Genomic DNA, 19,172 nt, shown 5'->3' with positions numbered 1-19,172 from the left:
AAGAGCTGGACATACTGTCTAATCTCCATGCACACAAAGTGGTTGGTATCAGGTCACCTTTAAATACCTTGCCAAAGGCCACAGCTTGAAGGATGGTACTGCTCAGGTTTTGACTAGGCTTAGCAATTGAATTAAGTCATCTTCTCTCTTCCAAGACCACAGATCTTAGTTTCAAAAGTTTACTAAAATGCTCAGCAGGGGCTAAAACTCAATTCTTTATTTTTCCTTTTATTTAAGTAGAACAAAGGATAGATCAGCAAGGTCATTATTGCTTTCTGTTTTCTAAGGGATAGTAGCTTAAGAGTATAAATTTATGCCAGGGCTAAGAAGGAAGCTGTTCTTGTAAACAAAACTGAATGACTATCAGACTCATCTGCTTTTTAATGTGTAGATGGGTATGAGTATATGCACCTCCTTCATTCCAAATATTTTTGCTTCTGTGCCTTAAATGGTTTAAGTTGTGCATGGTTTTTCTAATGAAAATTTGCCAAGGTATTTAAATTAGAAGCAAAAATTAGAGAAGCTGCTACCACACAGGAATATTAATTGTTCGTTATACAGGGCTTTAGTTCACATAGTTACTTTGCATTTGCAAGACTGCCAATTAGAGAGGCTCAAAGTGCTCACTGCTGCACAATAGCCATTTCTCCAGAGCCCCACAATGTCTATTGTATTCTGCCACTGACCTTTGGACACCTTCAAATGCTTATTGACACAGGATGCTGGGATCATTAGAGCTATTGTTTCAGTGTGCCACAGGAAGAGTTTTGCAACTTCACGAAGAGTTTTAAAATTTTATGTAATGATCACAGCAACAGTATTTTTTAATTAGACAGCGAGAGAAAAATTGAATCATTTTTTCTGGTGTTTCAGGTGAATTCCAGAATGCCCACTTTCCATACAGTCCCTTCCCATCAGGGAAAGAAGATATTTATCTGGGACATTTTGTCCGCTTTCCTATTGTTTGCAGAGGAATTGATTTCATTTTTTTGACCTGGTGGTGCCATATGGCCAGCCTTCCTTAGCTTCCATGGATTCTGCCTGGGTGAACATCTTGACAGGATGGATCCTTTCATCCTGTAAGTGCAAAACATTCTTTTAAGACATAACCAGTGGTATGCAGGAGACCTAGATCTGGGTGCACAGTTCAGACTCTGCTCTTCAAAAATCAGTGGACTTTGGCTCTGTGACAACAACCGTGCTTTATATCTTCTGTATTTTGACATCTAAGGTATTTCTGTTTTCTTACCAGTCCATGATGGTTAAAGAGTGCAAACAAGAACTTTGGAAGCAGAGATACCAGATACTCCAAGTACATTTACTGTAGTAAATCCAAGCATCTTCTAAAAGCTTGTGTTTATTTTATTGTAGCTTTTCTATTCTTTAAAGCTGCTTTGAGAAAATACTAAAGCAGTCAGAATATAAAAGAGCATAATTCTAAACCTTGCATGGGACGTTTTTTCTACAGAGAATAAATAAATTGCTGCCTCATACTTCCAGCAAGTGTTCTTACTTGAATATATAGAGAGAATTTCTGTTCCATAAGTCTTGCCGTTTCTGGGTTTGATTTTATCCCCTGGGATCCTATTATTGAACAAATTATCAAATACAGCTAAACTTCACAGCCCTGAGCCTCTGAAGATAGTTTTGGTAATGGCTTGCACTTCTGAAAAAAGAGGAAGAAATCTAATAGACCTTTCAAAACTTCATGTATCGTTTTTTAAAAATGGAAAAATTTACTGCACAGCATTGCTGGTTGCAACTCTAACCTAGCATTATGGAGTATGTAGCAGAGGATGTCCAGTTTCTACATACAAACCTCTAGCCAAAAATCTTTCGAGATGAAGGACATGGTATTTGTGTGTGTTTGAGGTAAATGTGCAGCAGGATTTCTCGTGCTGTTACAAAATCCAAAAGGTCAGATGTGTTTCCTCAGGAATGCAGGCTAGACTTTTTTTTTCCCATTAATTGAAAGGGTGCTCTTATCATCTTTTCATTTCTCTGTGTCAGAAACCCTTGTAGAACTTTGAAACCTCCCATGCACTGCCACTGCAATTGCCAGTTGTGAATTTTGTGGTCTATCTTCAAACATCAAGGTGATACCTTTACCTTAACACATGAGGGGAAGTGACCCACTTCTGGGAGGGAGACACGAATAGTTATTGCTGTATGTTGCAGGATGTGCAGGGGAGCATGTTCTGGAGAGAGCTGTTGAACCAGATTCTCATGCTTCTGTTCTCCCTACTGTAAATCCACATCAGATAGTAAAAGAGGCAGTAATGATGAATGCTTCTCTTGCAGTGAGCTGGGATCCCAAATCTTTCCTCAGCCCATTGTGCTTCCCAACAGAGTTTTTAGCCATGGGTCCTGATTTCTTACTTGTGGGATGTATCTCTATTGAGGGACAAGATTCTCCTTGAAGAGAGAGGGCAGCACTCTGCTTGCTGTCTTCCCTGCATGGGAAATTTGTATTTTTGCTGTACCAGTGTAGTTGCACTTCCTTTCAAAAGGCATATGATCATTGCCTGGATAGATTTGAAAATGGGATAACCGTTGCAGTATGTTTGGTCTTTACTCAACTGAGTTAGTTGAAGCCCTTTCCAATGGGGAGGGATTTTCATAGGATCTTTATTATAGAAAGTTCAAATTCTGCATGGATCTACCTTTATGGCAGTTTTGAGAGGTTTCCTGCCACACACATTGAGGTTTTCCAAAACAAAAGCAAAGGGAGTTGGTGTGTCTGCTGACGGCTCATGTTTTGTTTGGTTCCTTTGCAGAAGGAGAAGAAGAGTGGGCTGTTGAAACTTCTAGCAGGAGCATCAACAAAAAAGAAGTCACGCTCCCCACCATCTGTGTCCCCCACGCATGACCCCCAGACTGCCATTGAAGGAGTTCTGCAAGGGGCAGTGGGGCCTGAGCTGTCCTCCCTCTCCAGTCACGGCAGAGCCGGCTCATGCCCTATTGAGAGTGAAATGCAAGGAGCCATGGGGCTGGAGCCTCTGCACAGGAAAACAGGCTCCTTGGATTTGAATTTTTCCATCCCTTCACCTGTCAGGCCACCCCTCTCTTCCATGGCAGCTATTCGGCCAGAGCCCAAGCCTTTGCCCCGGGAAAGGTAAGTTGTGCTTCTCCCAAGGTTGCCTGCATCCACAGGGAGCAGTTGGAGGAGGGATGGAAGTTTAACTTGCTCAAGAGTTGCAGTTCTGGTGTTCTGTTGATTGACTGTACGTGGTTCAGCTGTCTTTTAGGAAGACAGGGCTTACATGCATCTGTCCATTGAAAATCATTTGGTACACTGTGCAGGTTTAAAGAAGTGTTTAAGCGCACCTGTCCATGACACTCCACAGCCCTTGTCTAAAGGTGGAGGACAGCAGTGCTTTCTCAGCCCAAATGGTGTAAATGCTGTTGGCAAATGCCACATTTTAAATGGGATTCCAGTATTTTAACTTAAGGACTTGACATACTATGTCCCATCTAGACATGTCCCATTCTGAGTACCAAAGACTGTTTCAAATTCTTCTTGTTTAGAATACTTACAGATACGGCCATCTTCAGTGACCTGTTACCAAAAATGTAGCTTGTTTCTAGACAGGGATGTACCAGTGATTCTGGAGTTCATTTCAGCAGCCTGCTTTCCACCTCGGTACCTCAGAGTAAATGACTTCACAAACCAGAAAAAAAAAGAAAGAATAGGAATACCAAAATACAAAAGCAGGTGGAGAGAGAGATGACTGACCAGAAAGGAGCTCTAGGGGGTTGCGGAAAAGAGATAGGTTTCCATGTGCAGAGTGACACTGGCTTCAGGTAAATGTTTTCTATAAGACTGCAGCTTGAGGACTGGAAAGGTAATAGATAATTCACAGCTACAGTGCTATTGAAATGCTTTCCACTCAAAGGTGGATGAGGAAAGCTTGTTTTTTGCAAAAGCATTGAAGAATTTTCAGAAAGCTGTTCAGGGAACACTCTTGAATTGGTATTTAAAACAATTTTGAAATAACATTAAAATTACAGAAATTGGAAAGAAACTAATTTTGTTGGAGTGTATGGAAAAGGCTGAAGGGAATGGACTGGGCAAGGCACCTGACCCTGAATCCTGTTGGGATCATGAAGCAGATGATATATAATAAAGGACATTACAGGACCATCCATACTTTATGCAGTATTTTACGAATCAGAATTTGGTTGAGAAGATGACAGTGACACCATAACAAACTTTTCTAAGGCAACTCGTTTGTTACCATAAAACTTCTTGCTGAGTAAACTGTACACAACCAACCCAGCAGATACTAAGTGGATTGAAAATTGAGTCACTGGCATCAAATCTAACTCTACATCAGAAATGACTAGAACATGGTTATTAATGGATGTAGTGCAGCCCAACAAGAGTGAGGTCCTGAACATGAACTGTCAACATAAAACCTTTGCTGTTGCAGAATGAGGACTGAAGTGTGAGGTGGGTGATAGGTAGGGCTGATATGTTGGTACAGAGCTAATTCAGCTCCTGCTCGGGTGAACACAGAGTAACAGTATATTTCAGAAGAGGAAAATCTGATGCCAAGTGAAGTGGACTCAGACAAGTATCATGAGAAAAACGGAAGATTTAAAAATATATACTTGCGATGAGAGACATGGGGAGCTCTGGCTTGGTACAGAGTGGTACACTTGGTAGAGAGTGTAGGGATGGCATGGTAACATAACAGTCTGTAAGAGACTGCAGTCAGGACAGACATGGGAATATTTTTACACTAGATTTGGCATTTTTTTCTGAAAGAGATGCTTTTGTTCAGGTACAGCTGTTAGACTTGAAGCAGAAATAAATATAGTCAAGTCCTTCAGCATTGTAATGAAGGCAGGGAGAACAGACTATTGCAGTAGTCTCTTGTCCTTAAAATCCATGAAAAAGTAATTTAGTAAAAGGAGTGAAAAACCAATCCCTATTTAGGCACACTTAATTTGGTCTACATCAGTTCAGATTAATGCTATAAGAAAAGTTAAATCAATATAAACCAGGTTTAGCACGAATGTAACTAAATCAGTGGGCTGCTGCACCTTTAGTTAAATGTAACCATGAAGAGAAGCTGGGGGGTACAGTCCCTGATGTCTCCAGAGCTGCTGTTCTCAAAGCTTTACTATAGAGATCTCCAGACACATTATTTAATATTCCAGGGGTAGTCCCATACCCTACAAATTGCTCAGTCCACCTCAGAGTGGTCCAGGTAGGGAAACATTTAACTGATAACTATTTTAAGTGGCAGAATAGAACCAGAGAGACAAAGGCTACCTGCATTCTCTTAGCTGTGCTAGAATCAGGAGCAAATAGATTTAGAGTGCTAAAACTGAGTAAATGCTTCCAGCTGCAGTATATGGTGATAAGGAACTTACTCTGATTTTACGTATTTTGATTTCTGAGTCTTAAATCTGAAAATAAGCTATAATTGAAGTAACCATAATTATACACAGCAGGCAAGATTCTCTAATTGATTTATGAATTAACTTCCATATCATTGGTGTATCTGCATTCCTTAACTGATCATATGGGTTTTTTCATGTCCATAATGGGAAATATTAATTACCTTCATGCACTAGGAAGGATAATGCTTAGTCCTGGAATAATCTGAGCAGATACATTAAACACTTGTCTGCTAGAAATGCATCCCACATCCATCTGTGCTCATTAAATCATCAAATTTCTCAGAAGTACCAAATTATATTTTTTTTAAAACAAATTATGATTTTCAAACCACTTGTTCTTTTCACATCTGGCAATGGAGCAACTTGCATTAAACGTCACTCAGCTCCATATTTTGCTTGTTTGCATTTTGGTGCATTTCATCCGCACAGTAGGAGCAATTCTCTGAGAAAGAAAAGGGAGGAGAGGGAAAAAAAGGTTAGATAAACAGATTCAGATGCTGGAAGAAATTTTAAAAAGCTGCAAAGCATTTCAGTACACTTAGCTGTACTTGGCTTTCTGTCTCCCAACGCCCATCTGTGCACACAGAAACAGAGCACTGAAAGGTTGGAAGAAGTAGCACATTCCTTAATATTTACGGCATTCAAAATGAGGCTCATGCAGGCAGCAGAGCACTGCTACTTTTTCTATAGAGGTTGGCTTGCAGCTCCAGCACTCGCCACATCCAGGTTACTGATCAAACCCAGTGCACCAAGAGGTGCATTAAAGGGCTCTGACTGCTTGCAGCTCACTCACTATTTAAGGGATGAATTGCCTATTCTGCTGCCTGACAGTGCAGACCTTTCTGAGAGTTGCAGCCAGGTAGACAGAAAGATGAAGCAAGCTTCACCCTCTTGGAGATGCTGTAAATGTTTATACTCTCAGTCTTTTCTTTTTTTTTTTTTTGTACATAGAGAGGAAAACAATTTTCGTCTTCTTTTTCTTGATATTCCAAAGCATGGCTGTGGATGACTGGATTAGGAAGAAAATTGCTCCTAGCTCTCCTGTCATTTAGCTTTCATATTTGTCTGGTTTGCTGGGGTAGTCAGAGCCCATCTCTGCCTTCTGGGTGTAGTTTCCACTACCAGTTTATAAAACCACATTCCTTCACATGCTCTCTGCCATAAAGCATCCAAGCAATCTAAGCAGCAGAGCAGAGAAATTTCCCAGGTGGTGCCCTTGTCACTTCATGTGGCAGTGATTGACTGCCAAGTGAATACCCCATTAGGCTGTATGTGCCCCACACACTCTTTTCCACCTACTGCTCCATCCAGTTTCTGCTGGTGCGAGGAACAGGACCGGTACAGGGAAGCACTCTGGTGAGGCAGGCACTGTGCCAGAGCCTTGCCCACATCCCACCGATGCTGTCAGCTCACAGGAGGGGTGTGCTGTGTGCCTGGCAGCACCAAAACAAAATACTTCCCTTGCCACCCCCTTCAAGAAAATGTGACTGTACATTAAGCAAAACAGGAGAGTTGAGTGTGTGCGTGAGTCATGTTCCCCTCGCTGTCTGGCACTGTTCCCAGAGGCCAACCTGAGTAAAACATGTCACGCATTGTTGACTCTTTTATAGTAACTGGCACTAACTCTGCCGTGTTATATTGTGATAAAGCAGCTGTGGCCAGACTTATTGTCACGACTGGCATATCTGTGCTGCATTTCTATGGTTTTCCTGCAGCCTTCAACCAAGTTATAGCCACAACATGCTGCACAATAAGATGGGAGCAGAACGTTTGACCTTTAAAATAGATCCCCTCCATGTTTCTGTGTATCTTTCCACAAATCACTGCCACATTAGAAATTGAGTTCCCAATTCAAGGAAGCATTCAAGCATGTGCTTAACACCCATTGACTTCAATTTTGCTGTGCTCATATGTCTTCTTTGCCAAAAAGGAAAGCAGAAGAATGGTTCTTTTAATTCCTGGAAAGTGATACTAGAGAAATGACCCAAGGAGTAATTTCTGACTGAACAGTGACATGTATTCACATGGTTAAGTGCTTCTCTGTGTAGGGATACTTGCCTTAGGACTGGGAACGAACCATCAACCATCTCAGAAATTGAATCCTGAGTTATTTCCAGCAGAAAGGTAAAAGACCCAACTGAGACTTTTTCTTCTAAGGCTACTGATTCAGTCACCATACTTTGGAGGAGCAGGTTTTGGCTTGTAGTCTGCAGAGCTGCCTTGCAGGTCTCTGCAATTTGCCAGTGAAAGGATAAAAAACCAGAGCTCCTCTGGTGAACAAGAGCAATGGTTAACTGGGCTAGATGCTTCATTTGCACTGATTATCCATTGCCTCCAAAACTAACTGTGTATCCCTAATGTATAAGAGACCTGTTGGAGTCACAAGACTGCACTCATGCAACCTGTCCTTAGTGCATGATACTTTGAGAAACAGGAACTTGCATTAAGCGTCCAAATTCAAGCACACTAAATGGGATCAGACTGGAGGTTAGCCCCACAGACCTAATTTGCCTCATTGCACATTTTCTTAAGTTGCTCTTGTTCCATCAGTGTCCTGGATACACATATTTACTCAATGAGTATTTTAGGTTGTTTTAGAGTGTCCATGGCTGAGTTCAGCCATTTATTACTGATCAGTTCTGATCAATACTGTTCAGTGCTTGCCTGCACACTGACAGAGGGCCTGTATGAGTCATTCAGACCAGACAGGACTCCTACACAGCCAGTGTGCATGAGATGAGTCTCTCTCTGTGGAAAGTGTGGCACGAGGTTTTACAGCTGAAGGAGTCAGAGAAGCCACTTTTCCCACATCTGCACCACTCAGTGCACTTCATCATGGTCACTTGATAGAGATATTCCAACCTCTGCAAAAGGTGGGGTGGCTCCCATGTCAGAGCCTTGACTCACATCCAGAGCAGCATCTTGTGCACTAAATGAAGCAGGCATCCTAATGGAAAAATAGTATGCAATCTTACAATGAAAGATTATATTGCAAGGCAGCAAAAATAAAGTCATGGACAATTTTATTTGCCTTTTTCTTCCTCTCAGATGCATGGGTGTGAAACACTCGTGTTCTTTTAAGGTTGTAGATGTCTTTATGTATCAACACACATAATATTTTTAATCATTTTGCTTCTTTAAAAGAAACAAAGCCATAACTTCCATCATGTGACATCTGTTTGAGGTTAGGAGTCTTATTTGCACCTTCCAGATTTCAGTAGGAGTAGTAAAGGCAGGGCTGGGTGGGAGAGGTGTTTCTTTTGGCTGTGAAAACAAGTGCTGTGAAGACAGGGGACAGGGGGATTGCAAGGTCTTTGCTGACAGCAGAGGATAGACCTATTCCCAGCTCAGTGAGATAACTGCTGCCAGGGTGCCCATCCCACCCTCAGCTCCAGTGCCAGCCTCTATTGATGCAGTCTCCTGCTTCTTGGGATGCCATGTCCCTGCCCCAGGCTCCCTCCCACCAAGGCTTGTTGCTCTCCGAGACTCAGCTCAGCAGAGCTTCCCCCCTCAGCAGCCATACCCACACCTTCTATCAGGGTTTCCAGTTTTCATCACAGTCACACTTCTTCCTCTGCTCCCATCAGCCTCCCTCTTCTTCCACCTCATCCCTTGCTTTACCCCAGTCTCCATCTCCAGGGGTTTCCCTGCCCAGGCAAAACCCATCCCCAGTCCTTGCTGATACTACTTGCAGCCTCTCCTCATCTCTTGTGCACCAAGGACCCTTCCCAGGCCACCGCCTGTCCACACTGGACAGTAGCCTCCAGGGATGAAGTGCCCAATCCAAGGATGCCACAGCAGCCAGCAGTGAGGATGTCCAACATCAAGTCTGTCCCCTAAGAGAAAAATACAAGATGGGTCCAATGCTAAGAAAGGAAGACAAATGCAGCTTCTCAGGTCCCACAGAGCAAGGACAGCTTAGAGCATGAATCAACAGAGATTTTACTTTCAGTGCTCATACAAGCCTGAATATGTGGCATTTTGGAGTGGTTTGAATGTTTTTAACCTGACTGAGAGTGGGTGATTTTCTGAAGGAACACCATCCCTGACAGACCAGTGGGACCACAGGACAGGTCTTTGCTTCCAAATACAGGACCTGAGAGCAGTTTGTGGAAGTCCTGCTGGTGCTGCAAAACCTCTCATATTATTCTTGGAAATGATGTGGCCATTGGGCTGCATGTTGCCTGATACAGACAACTGCTCTGGAGAATTTGGGCCAAAATTATTAACATTTGGCAGAATTGTAACTATATAAGACAGATTTACACAATTTACAACAGAAAATACGAAAAATTGTTAATTGTAGTCAGAGGTGGTTGCCACATTTGTCATCGTAATTGTTGCTCATAATTAGCATTTTTGAAAGTTGGTAATTTAGAGGTGGAATGTGACACAGACAAAATTTAGAGCACCGAGATCCATCTAAAATGCCGAGCGACAGTTTGGTATAGGAAAACCTACAATTTTGTAGCATCTTCTCAAAGGACAAAAGGGGAAATAAAAAGGGGAGATATAAATAGAAGTATCCCGGACTGCCTTTTTGGGAGTGAGGGAGGATGTCTGGGAGAAGAGACCTTTTCTGCCAAAAAAATTATGGCTAATAGCTGTCCTTGCAATTGCGTTCCAGAGGATAAGCGGGGCTGAGGTGCCACCTGGAGGTGTGGAGGGGCGGCACAGCTCCCTGTGCCCGCGCAGTGCCGGGATGCTGCCCCTGCAGCCCCCAACGGGCTGCCTTTCCCAGGCTCTGCTTCAAACCTCTCGTGGGAAAAGGCATCGCATCTTTTCCATCTCTCACAGAAGAGTTCTTAACTGATTTGCAAGGTCTTTCCTAGCTAGTATTGTTATTCTATCAAAAGCATCTTTGGTACTATATTGTGAGGTACTGTAGTCAATTAAATTTAACCATAGCATTTAGGGTCTCCCAAATGGGAAAAAGTACCTCATTTTATAATGCAGTGAGAGATTTATTTCTCTAAGTTGCTAAGAAGATGCTGTTTAGAACCCTTTTTATGACAATGGGTGCATTCCTGTTGAGTGTGGTCACCTGCCTCCTCATGTGAACCATCAGGGACTAGCAGCTCATCACTCTGAGGACGTAGTTTTGCTTTAAAAGGATGTCTCTGTGCCTTTGGTATAACATGAGACCATCTGGGTCTTCAGAGTGACCCTGCCCAAGACACCACCTTTTTGTGAGTTTCTGTTTCCTGACTTGCCAGAATGGTCTGTGAGTACCTCCCTAGCACTCAACTAATGTTGAGGTCCCACCTTTTTTCTTTCTCAAGGCCTCCTGAGTTCCTGATGCAGAGCTCCGATGTGCTGTGATTGTGCATAAGAGTAGTGAGATCTGAAACTTGGCATCATCTTAGCTGAAATTGTTCCACTCTGATAATTTAATTAATCAACACTGCAGCAGAGTGTTTGAAATAATGTGTGCGTTCATTTGCATAATGAGTGTAATTGGCAAAGCTTCATATTATAAGTGTAGCAGTTCCACAGATGATAGCTTGATAGACCATTTTCCTGTACACGTTTCAACCCCTGTTATTTGCTTTTCCACAGAGGAAGGAAGTGACAACTAGATTTATTAACCAAGGTACAGAGAGGATTGGCAAATTTTGATGGCACTTGAACACATACAATTTCCACCACTGTGTTGCTCTGTCAAGATAAAAAAGCCATAATCAGGTATTAGGACAGAAGCCCTGCTCCAAATGGAGTTTAATAGGTTGTTTGGCTGTGGAGATGTCCAGACAGAGTCGAAGCTGGTATTTCCTGTGTTGTTCCAAAGTGGAAGTCACCTGAGCAAAGTCTGCAAAAGGAAGTGTGTGACTGCCACTGGAGAGCACCTTGCTTTGGTACTATCTCATTGGGGATGGCCATGGGGCACGGTCCACAGCCTCCAGGGCATGTTAAAGTCCCCAGGGACAGTATATTATCTTAATTAAGTACTTATCTTGTTACAAACAGGACTCAGGCATTGGTGGCCAGGCAGCAGTTGTGAAGATATTAATTCTCAGGAGATGGGCTTTAGGTAATCAATTGGCAACTTTTAACTATCTTACTATATTCATTACTTTGCAATTAGTAAGACAGTTATTGACTGTTAACCAAATGCCAGATGACTGCAGAAGTGCTGAAGGAAAAAAAAAAAAAAAACAACCGTGCAGTAGATAAATATTCCCTGCTCTGCACACAAGTGCATTGATATAAAATGGCCTGGTCTGTGCTCTCAGAAAGACGCCTGCTGATAAGCTCTGAGTGCAGAATAGCTGTATCAGGCTCAGACACATCATTACTTCATTGAAATGAAGTGACACTTGAAAACGAAGTTCCCAGAGAGAGCTCTGAATGGTTCAAGACTGGGGCTCCCTGTTGGTTTGGAGAGTGCTTTGAAAGTCACTTGATACCTCTCCATTTTAGTTTCCCTTCCAGGTTTGAGGCACCCAAAGTACATTCTCAAGAAACATTATAAGAAGAAAAATGTGAACTGCTTTAGCTAACATCTGCTGGTGTCACAGGCAGTGGGAGCACTGCAAACCCTATTTTTCATCATCAGTGGACAAGGGAAGAGAGCGTATCATATATCTGGACTTCTGTAAGGTCTTTGACATGGTCCCTCACAACATGTCTCTCTAAACTGGAGAAGGATGGATTTCATGGGGGGACTGTTTGGTGGCTCAGGAATTGGTTGGATGGTCACATCCGGAGGGTTGTGGTCAATGGCTTAATGTTTTAATTGACACTGGTGATGAGTGGTGTCTCTCAGGGGTCCACACTGGGACCAGTGCTGTTCAATATCTTCATCAGTAACAGAGAAGGTGGGATTGAGGGCACCCTGAGGAAGTTGGCAGATGACACCAAGCTGATTTATGCAGTTGATGTGGGCTCTGAGCAACCTGCTTGAGTTGAAAATGTCCCTGCCTCTGGCAGAGGGATTGAACTAGATGACCTTTAAAGTCCCTTCCAGCCCAAATTGTTCTATCATTCTATGATGCTATCAGTTTTGGATGGAGCAAATGCAGAGCTGAGTAAGACGTGTTACAGCAGAGATGCAGCACTAGGATTAGGCAGCCAAGTCCTGGCACAGGCTCAGCACACGGCTGGAGACAGGGACACCATGGGTGCTCCATCCATTTGACACCACGTTCCCGCTTTCATGGACTGGCTCCAGTGTACATCCTGGTCAGTTGTCCAGCCAAGCTGGCCAGAAATTTCCATCTTGCTCAGTTTTAGTAGAAAATTGCATCGCATACAACTAGTGTGTGAAAATGTAACTTGCTGATATTTCCAAGTTTTTTCCCCAAGATCTCCGGTACTGGTGCCCAGCTGCTCCCATCAAGTGCAGATTAACCAAGTCTTTGCACGTTTTTTTCTCCAAAGGTACCGCGTTGTGGTCCCATACCCACCGCAGAGCGAGGCGGAGATCGAACTGAAGGAAGGTGACATTGTGTTTGTGCACAAGAAACGGGAGGACGGCTGGTACAAAGGGACGTTGCAGAGGAACGGCAGGACGGGCCTCTTCCCCGGGAGCTTTGTCGAGAGCTTCTGAGGACGAATCGCCGCTCTCTCAACTGAGGAGCTTTCAGGGGAAACTGCATAGCACAAGAAGAGACAGCAAAGAGAAACTGGACTGATAACCACTGCCATTTTTATTTCCAAAGACTTCCCCCAGGCCCTTCAGTCTGCAGCTCTGGAGACACAGTGCCCCGCTGTGCTCCCGAGACCGTGTGCGGTGCATACAGTGGTATGTTGAAGTAGTGCCTTCCACCTGGAATCACAGATTGAAAGGACGCCCATCTGGACTGTAGTAACCTAAACTCTGGCTGTTAACCTTTTGTGTAAATTATAGAGAAGATATCTTTAAAAAAAATTAAGAGGAAAGCTGTTATATTGCTGTAACTTATTTGTCAGAGCTGCAGAGTTCTTATTACTGGCCTATGCAAGATGGATTTGGGTTCAAGAAGGTGTGCTAGGAAGCTCTTAAACAGGGATTTTGTTTTTACCAAGGGAAGAAGAGGGGAGGGTGGAGAAAACCCCAGCTAAAGATCAGTGCATCATTGTGCAAGTAAGAATGAGGAGTCAAAAATGTTAATGTCATGCTTTCTATATACCTCAAAGATATGCTGCGCAGGTTTGTCGGTGCGTGTCGGTGTTAAGTGCTCAGAGTGCTACACCACCCCTTGTCCTGGCACTGCTGCCAGGGAGGTCCTGGAGGAAGTACAGCTCCACCATTAAACCGTGGTTATTTGAGCAGAATCCCTTTTGCCTGTCTTCTGCCCGTATTATATGCAGCATGGATTTTTGTCCTTCGGTATCACTTTCCATTGCTTTTTTGTACGACGTACCTTTTTACTGTAAGAATTGCTCTACTTTATATATATTCCTACTAGATCAGACATTTCCTCTTTTTCATACATCTGGTGCTATTTTTTTTAATTGTTAAAAGATTTGGTTAAACAGAGAGGCTGCAACAAGATTTGCATTCAACATATGAAATTAGAAACGTACCTGAAGATTGAGATCAGACTGCTTGTTCTTGCCTCATAGAGGAAAAGAGAAAAAGCTGCATGGTCACCGATAAATGTACCGGGGGGAGCTGCCTGTGCAACATACACATGCTTGCTCTCTCCTACATATTTAGAGTGGCTGAAGACCCATGCTGAAGCACAGCGTTCTGTCTGGAGGGTGATAATGACTCCAGAATTGGAAGTAATTCCCAGAGGAGTCATTTTAATTGACTTTTTCATGGCAATAAGAAGAACACTGCAGGTTCTAGCACGCGCAGGGACCGTGGAGTTTTCCTCTGTCGTTGCATGACGGAGATGAGAGCTGATCTGCGACACCAGTAATTAGTGTTATGGAAATGTGATTTCTTACTGTAGAAATGTACAGTTCTGGAGACTGTTGGATTTCTTAACGTCGTCAAGCTACAATACAAACTGTATCAGGCAATATAAGCTTCCATCTACCAGGGACTTAAAGGTGCAATAAATGTAAGGTGAGTTTAGCCAGTAATTTGTGTGAAAAAGAATGAGAAAAAAAGTCATAATGCAATTGTTGAGAGTATTTAAAAAGACATCAGCTCTTGAGGAGTGAATCGTGTTGAAAGGCCTTTGGTAGCTGTATCCATACCTTGCCTCTGACAGGAGCTGGCTGTTTGCCAAAGCCCACATGTGGTGGGTGTTTAAAAGCATGTCAGAGGCACTGTAACCTGGAGATGATCTTATTAAAACAAAGAGGCCCTGTGGGTGAGCATCATCACTGCGTTACCAGTATTTCATATGCGAAGGTGTAAGTTTTGTTTTCATTCAAGCCGTGTGTACTAGTACATATCAAAACCCATGTAAGTGAGCATTCCTGTTTAAGTTCAGCTCTGTGACTTTGTTCTCTGTAAAATAAGTTCTTCTTGCTGTCACATGTTAACAAACCAATTCCAGAAACACAGTTCATGGCCAAGTATAGCACCTTCAAACCGGGAGGCATCACTTTCAGGGTGTTTCTTTTTATACTTGATGTTGCCGCATTTGTTGATATTCCAGATTGTAATGAGTCAGTCACTAAAAATTTAGTTACTGTTCAGAGGAAATTGCCTTTTTATAAACAATAAGAGACTGAAGAAACGTCTTCTGGAAAGACTTGCTTGAGATTAGAGCCATATCTGTTCCACTTATTTGGTCCAGGTCAGAACTGGTGTCACAGCACCTCAAACAGTAAACTGCACAGTTAGGCAGTCAGCAATGCCAAAATGTGTGTTATTGATTCCAATAAAAATTCTGGGTTAGATCTGTCAGAGATGAGATTTTTTTTGACAACTTACAGTGGTTAAAACACTCTTAAAATTCTGTTCCCTGATGTATTTACTACAGTCAGAAAAACTAAACAGGACGACAGCTTGCATGCTGCCTATTCTGTTTAGCCAGATCTAAAATGGTTCCAGATTTCCACCCTTTTATGCTTAACTCTAAGAGGACAAAAGTTGGTGTGTGAGAGGATCAAGGAAAACATGCAGATGTCATATCATTAAATCAGTGCTTTAAAATATATTTTGCAAGGAGGATGATGGTTTTTTGAATGGTTGACAACTCTTCCAGTCATACCTTCTTCTAGGAAAAATATAGGGGGGAGAGGTAAGGAGGTGTTCTATTTTGATAGCAGCTGTTTCTGGGCCCTCTTTATTGCTTATCACAGTTCAGGTTAGTGAGTAATCTTCTTGAACAAATCACTTCCATGCCAGGAGCACAAGTATTAAGGTGAACTTAATACAGCCCAGTGATACAAAAACATGACCCAGTGCCATTCAGAAAGTCCTGGACTGAGAGAAGTTTGACTCATACTGTGGTCTAGTTTTTACCTGTCACGCCAGGAAAAGAGGGAGGAGGGGGCATCACCATCTCCTGCAAAACAGGGCGAGGACAAGAAAAGATTCCTTCTGGTGGCCTCAGTTTGTAAAATGCCAGGTTTGTTCTTCTAGAAATGGGTTCAAGTAATTGAACAATTCCTTTGAACTTTGCACAGCTCAGAAAATGTTTTTGTTATACATGAATGTTAACGTGGTTTAGGAAATGTTGGCAGATATGAGTACAAATGAACTACAATGACTGTGTTTCTGATTCTTTAAATAAAATAAGTATTAAGGCAACTTGACTGAAGTTTCTCTCTCTATTAGACAACATGGTGAACAAGCAGTGTAAGTGACTCTGAGGTTTGCAAAGAAAATAGGGAAGACTCATCTGCAAACCCTATAGTAATTCCCACATAAATAAAAACCTCTTAGGAGTAAGAGATGCCTGAACAGGATTCAGAATCTGTGGTTCTTCTTTTGGCACATCTGGGATTTCTTCAAAATCTTGAGAAGTTAACAGCTTACCCGTGGAGAAGAGGTGTGTAGGTCCAGAGAAAGAGAGCGTGTACAGGCCAGGACGAGACAGCAAGATGGCACAGGTAAGGCTGTGGCAGAGAGGCTAGGAGGGGATGTGGAAGCAAAAAATTGACAAGAGCAGCCTTTAAGAGTGTTAATGGTGCTCTGAGGTCACCTGGTGGGTTGAGCAGGTTTGTAGGCAGAGGAAGACCCCTTTCCTCCTGCCCTGGATAGGCTTGGGTATGGTGTCAGCAGTGTCCTCGAGGCAATGTACAGCCAAGAAACTGGAAGAGAGGGAAGGAGCAGATTGTACCCTGGGCAACTGAATGCCCCTTAACTCGGGTGAGGGGTGTAAGCCCATTTTGGACATGGCCTGAGATTCCCATTCAGCAGCACACTGTAGATCATCTGGAAGGGGAACATGAGTCCATGAGTGGGTCTGGATGTGTTTGCCTTGATTTGGCTGGGAGATGCCTCTGGAAGAGGCACTCACAGGTGGTGATTCTTCACACAGTTAGGAAGCACATAGGGCAGGGACGAGCGAGGCACAGCTAACTCACCAGGTTATCTGCATGGGAGGTGACATGAGTCTCTTTTTGCCCCAGCTGGATCCCAAGTCAAAATTCTGAAATGTGGGAATCACTAGAATTTAAATATGGGCAGGCAATACCTCTCCCTCTGCTAGGCCTTGCTGGCTGGCTGACAAGCAGTGTGGTGCAAAACGCTGCACAGAGGAGCCTGCCAGCTACTTCCAAGCTGGTCTGACGTGCCAGTCCTCTCCACGCTTTGCCAGGTCCTGTTCCTCTGGCATTCCTCTGTCCCCTGCTGCCAGCACATACCACACACCTCACCCAGCCTTCATACTGCATGTCACCCTGTGCTTCTGCTGCAGTGCCTGATAGAAATTTACGTAGTTTTGAAAGAAAAATAATCATTCTAAAATTGTTACATGGTTTGACTGTTCCTAAATGCTTACAGAGAGCAGAACCACCTGGACAACATCTGCAGGGCTTTCCTGCAGCCAAAAGCTCTTCCTGACATCAACAGCTCCTCATACATGGTGAACCTGGCAGCTACACACATTGGTTAGTTGGTGCCAAACCAAATAAATGAGCTGTACTGGAAGGAAAGCCAAGAGGTGCTACAGTCTGGAGAAGGCCTTGTTTTCACGCCCCAGCCTTTCATGTAGCAAAAATAACTTTCTAAGGGGTCACAGATGTATTTCCAATTACTGGGGCATGGGTATCTACCCTCCCTTCAGAGAACCACTTGATTTTTCTCAGTCACCAAGCAGCACCACCTGCCCCACAGTGCCGCAAAGAGGCCACGAGCCAGAGCACCAAATGGCTCATACCAAGGTGGTCCCCTTGCAGCACGTGCCAGCCAGCCTGTCTGAGCCCCCCACGCTCACAGCACGGCTCAGTTGCAGGTGAGCCTACCTCTACTTGGGTCTCTTCTTTGCTCCCTAAGGAGACCCCAGCAGCCCCAGGGAAGGACAGCCAGTATCCTGCTGACTTGGCCAGGGAGTCACAGAAAGCTGTTTCCAACACAAATGGCTCTTTTGCACCAGCCAAGATGTAATGCTGTGTTTTTGCAAAGGCGACAGGAGCAGTCTTGCACACAGGATTATGAGCTTTGTGACGTCCTGTGTGACACACACGTGTGCGTGCAGAAAAGCCCACGAGCAAGGAGTGCTGCTGGGGAGTGGGGCTGCACCAGTGCCACCTGCCCACCCCTCTCAGAGAGGGCACTGGAAAGGACAGGACTGGCTTCTTCATTAAGGGCAAGCGTCCTTGGGGGAAATGCCTTGCCTGGGGAAACCTTGGGTTGGTCAATGCCATCAGTGCTGCACTCCAGCAAACAACAGGGGTGAGCAATGGGGGAGCTGCCTTTGGTGGAGGGGTTGCTGTCATGCATGGAATCCTTGTGGGGAGCACAGGAGGGATGGGGGCACAGATAAGTAAAGAGGGCAGAGGAAGAATTAAGTCATTAAGACAGGAGGGAAGGGAGAAGAGTCTTTAACTTATTGTCAGAGAAGGAAAGTGTATTATACTTGTGTTCTGCATCTGTACAAGGGCATGGTAGAGCTGCAGTCAGTCATGTCAGTGTGTGCAACCCCCCACAGGCCCCAGGAGTGCAGCTGTGGGGTGTGTGTGGCAGGAATGGAGGGCAATCCCATCACCAGGAGGCCATGCCCTCTGCTATCCCACCTAGTGAAGGAGGACCACAATGAGTGCTTAAGGGCCAAGGACCCTAGGGATAGCACTGGCACAGCCCAGGTGACTCTGTGTCTGACAGCACATCTCCAGCTGCTGAGTGGATTCATGCCCAGTGAAACCCACTGGGATCCCTGGCTGTGCCACTGAATCAGGCTGGGAGTCAAAGTCTGACACACCCCTGGCCCAGGGGTGGTGACCCTGCCCCACATCACTGCTGCCTCCATGAGGCACTGGGCTCTCATGTGTGATGCTGCACAGCCAAGGGGTCTGGGAGCTGCCCCCACACCTTTCTCCCCAGCAAGAGCAGAAAGGCATTCCCTTTCTCCTCCTCGTGGGTATGTCAAATGTGCCCTACAGCTGCCCACTGGAAAATCAGCCTTGAAGACAGAAGGGCAATTTGTTAAGGTTTTTCCCTCTCCCCTCCCCAGATAATTGTCTGGGATCTGCATTAATGGAAACATAAATTGACTGCCACTCTGCTAAATGACAATCAGGTTTTGTTTGACAGAGCTAGGAAGTATCTTATCCTGAACATTGGCACCAAACAATCTAAATGCAAATTGCAAAGTGTTTGGGGGTAAGGAGGCTGTTTATCTTCTGATGAGGTTATATAATAATGCAGAGGGGGGAGAGAATTGCCTTTCAATTCCTAAAGGCTATCAAAAAGTGTGATGGTTAAACTG

General features: G+C 44.0%; 1 protein-coding gene across 1 annotated transcript in view; it reads left to right on the top strand.

The window, feature by feature from the left end:
• The window catches only part of SH3RF3 (SH3 domain containing ring finger 3), a 245,404-nt gene extending 229,348 nt beyond the window's left edge, over positions 1-16,056 (top strand). Inside the window, exons 9-10 of the mRNA XM_015637693.1 lie at positions 2,778-3,115; positions 12,793-16,056. Of these exons, the coding sequence (XP_015493179.1) occupies positions 2,778-3,115; positions 12,793-12,961 (507 nt within the window). The 3' untranslated portion in view covers positions 12,962-16,056. The remainder of the gene's footprint in view (positions 1-2,777; positions 3,116-12,792) is intronic.
• The last annotated feature ends 3,116 nt before the right edge of the window (positions 16,057-19,172 follow it).

Source organism: Parus major, chromosome 1 (assembly GCF_001522545.3).
Source record: "Parus major isolate Abel chromosome 1, Parus_major1.1, whole genome shotgun sequence".
Lineage (NCBI taxonomy): Eukaryota > Metazoa > Chordata > Aves > Passeriformes > Paridae > Parus > Parus major.
Note: the sequence above shows the minus strand (reverse complement) of the source record. Positions and strands in the feature narration are given on the sequence as shown.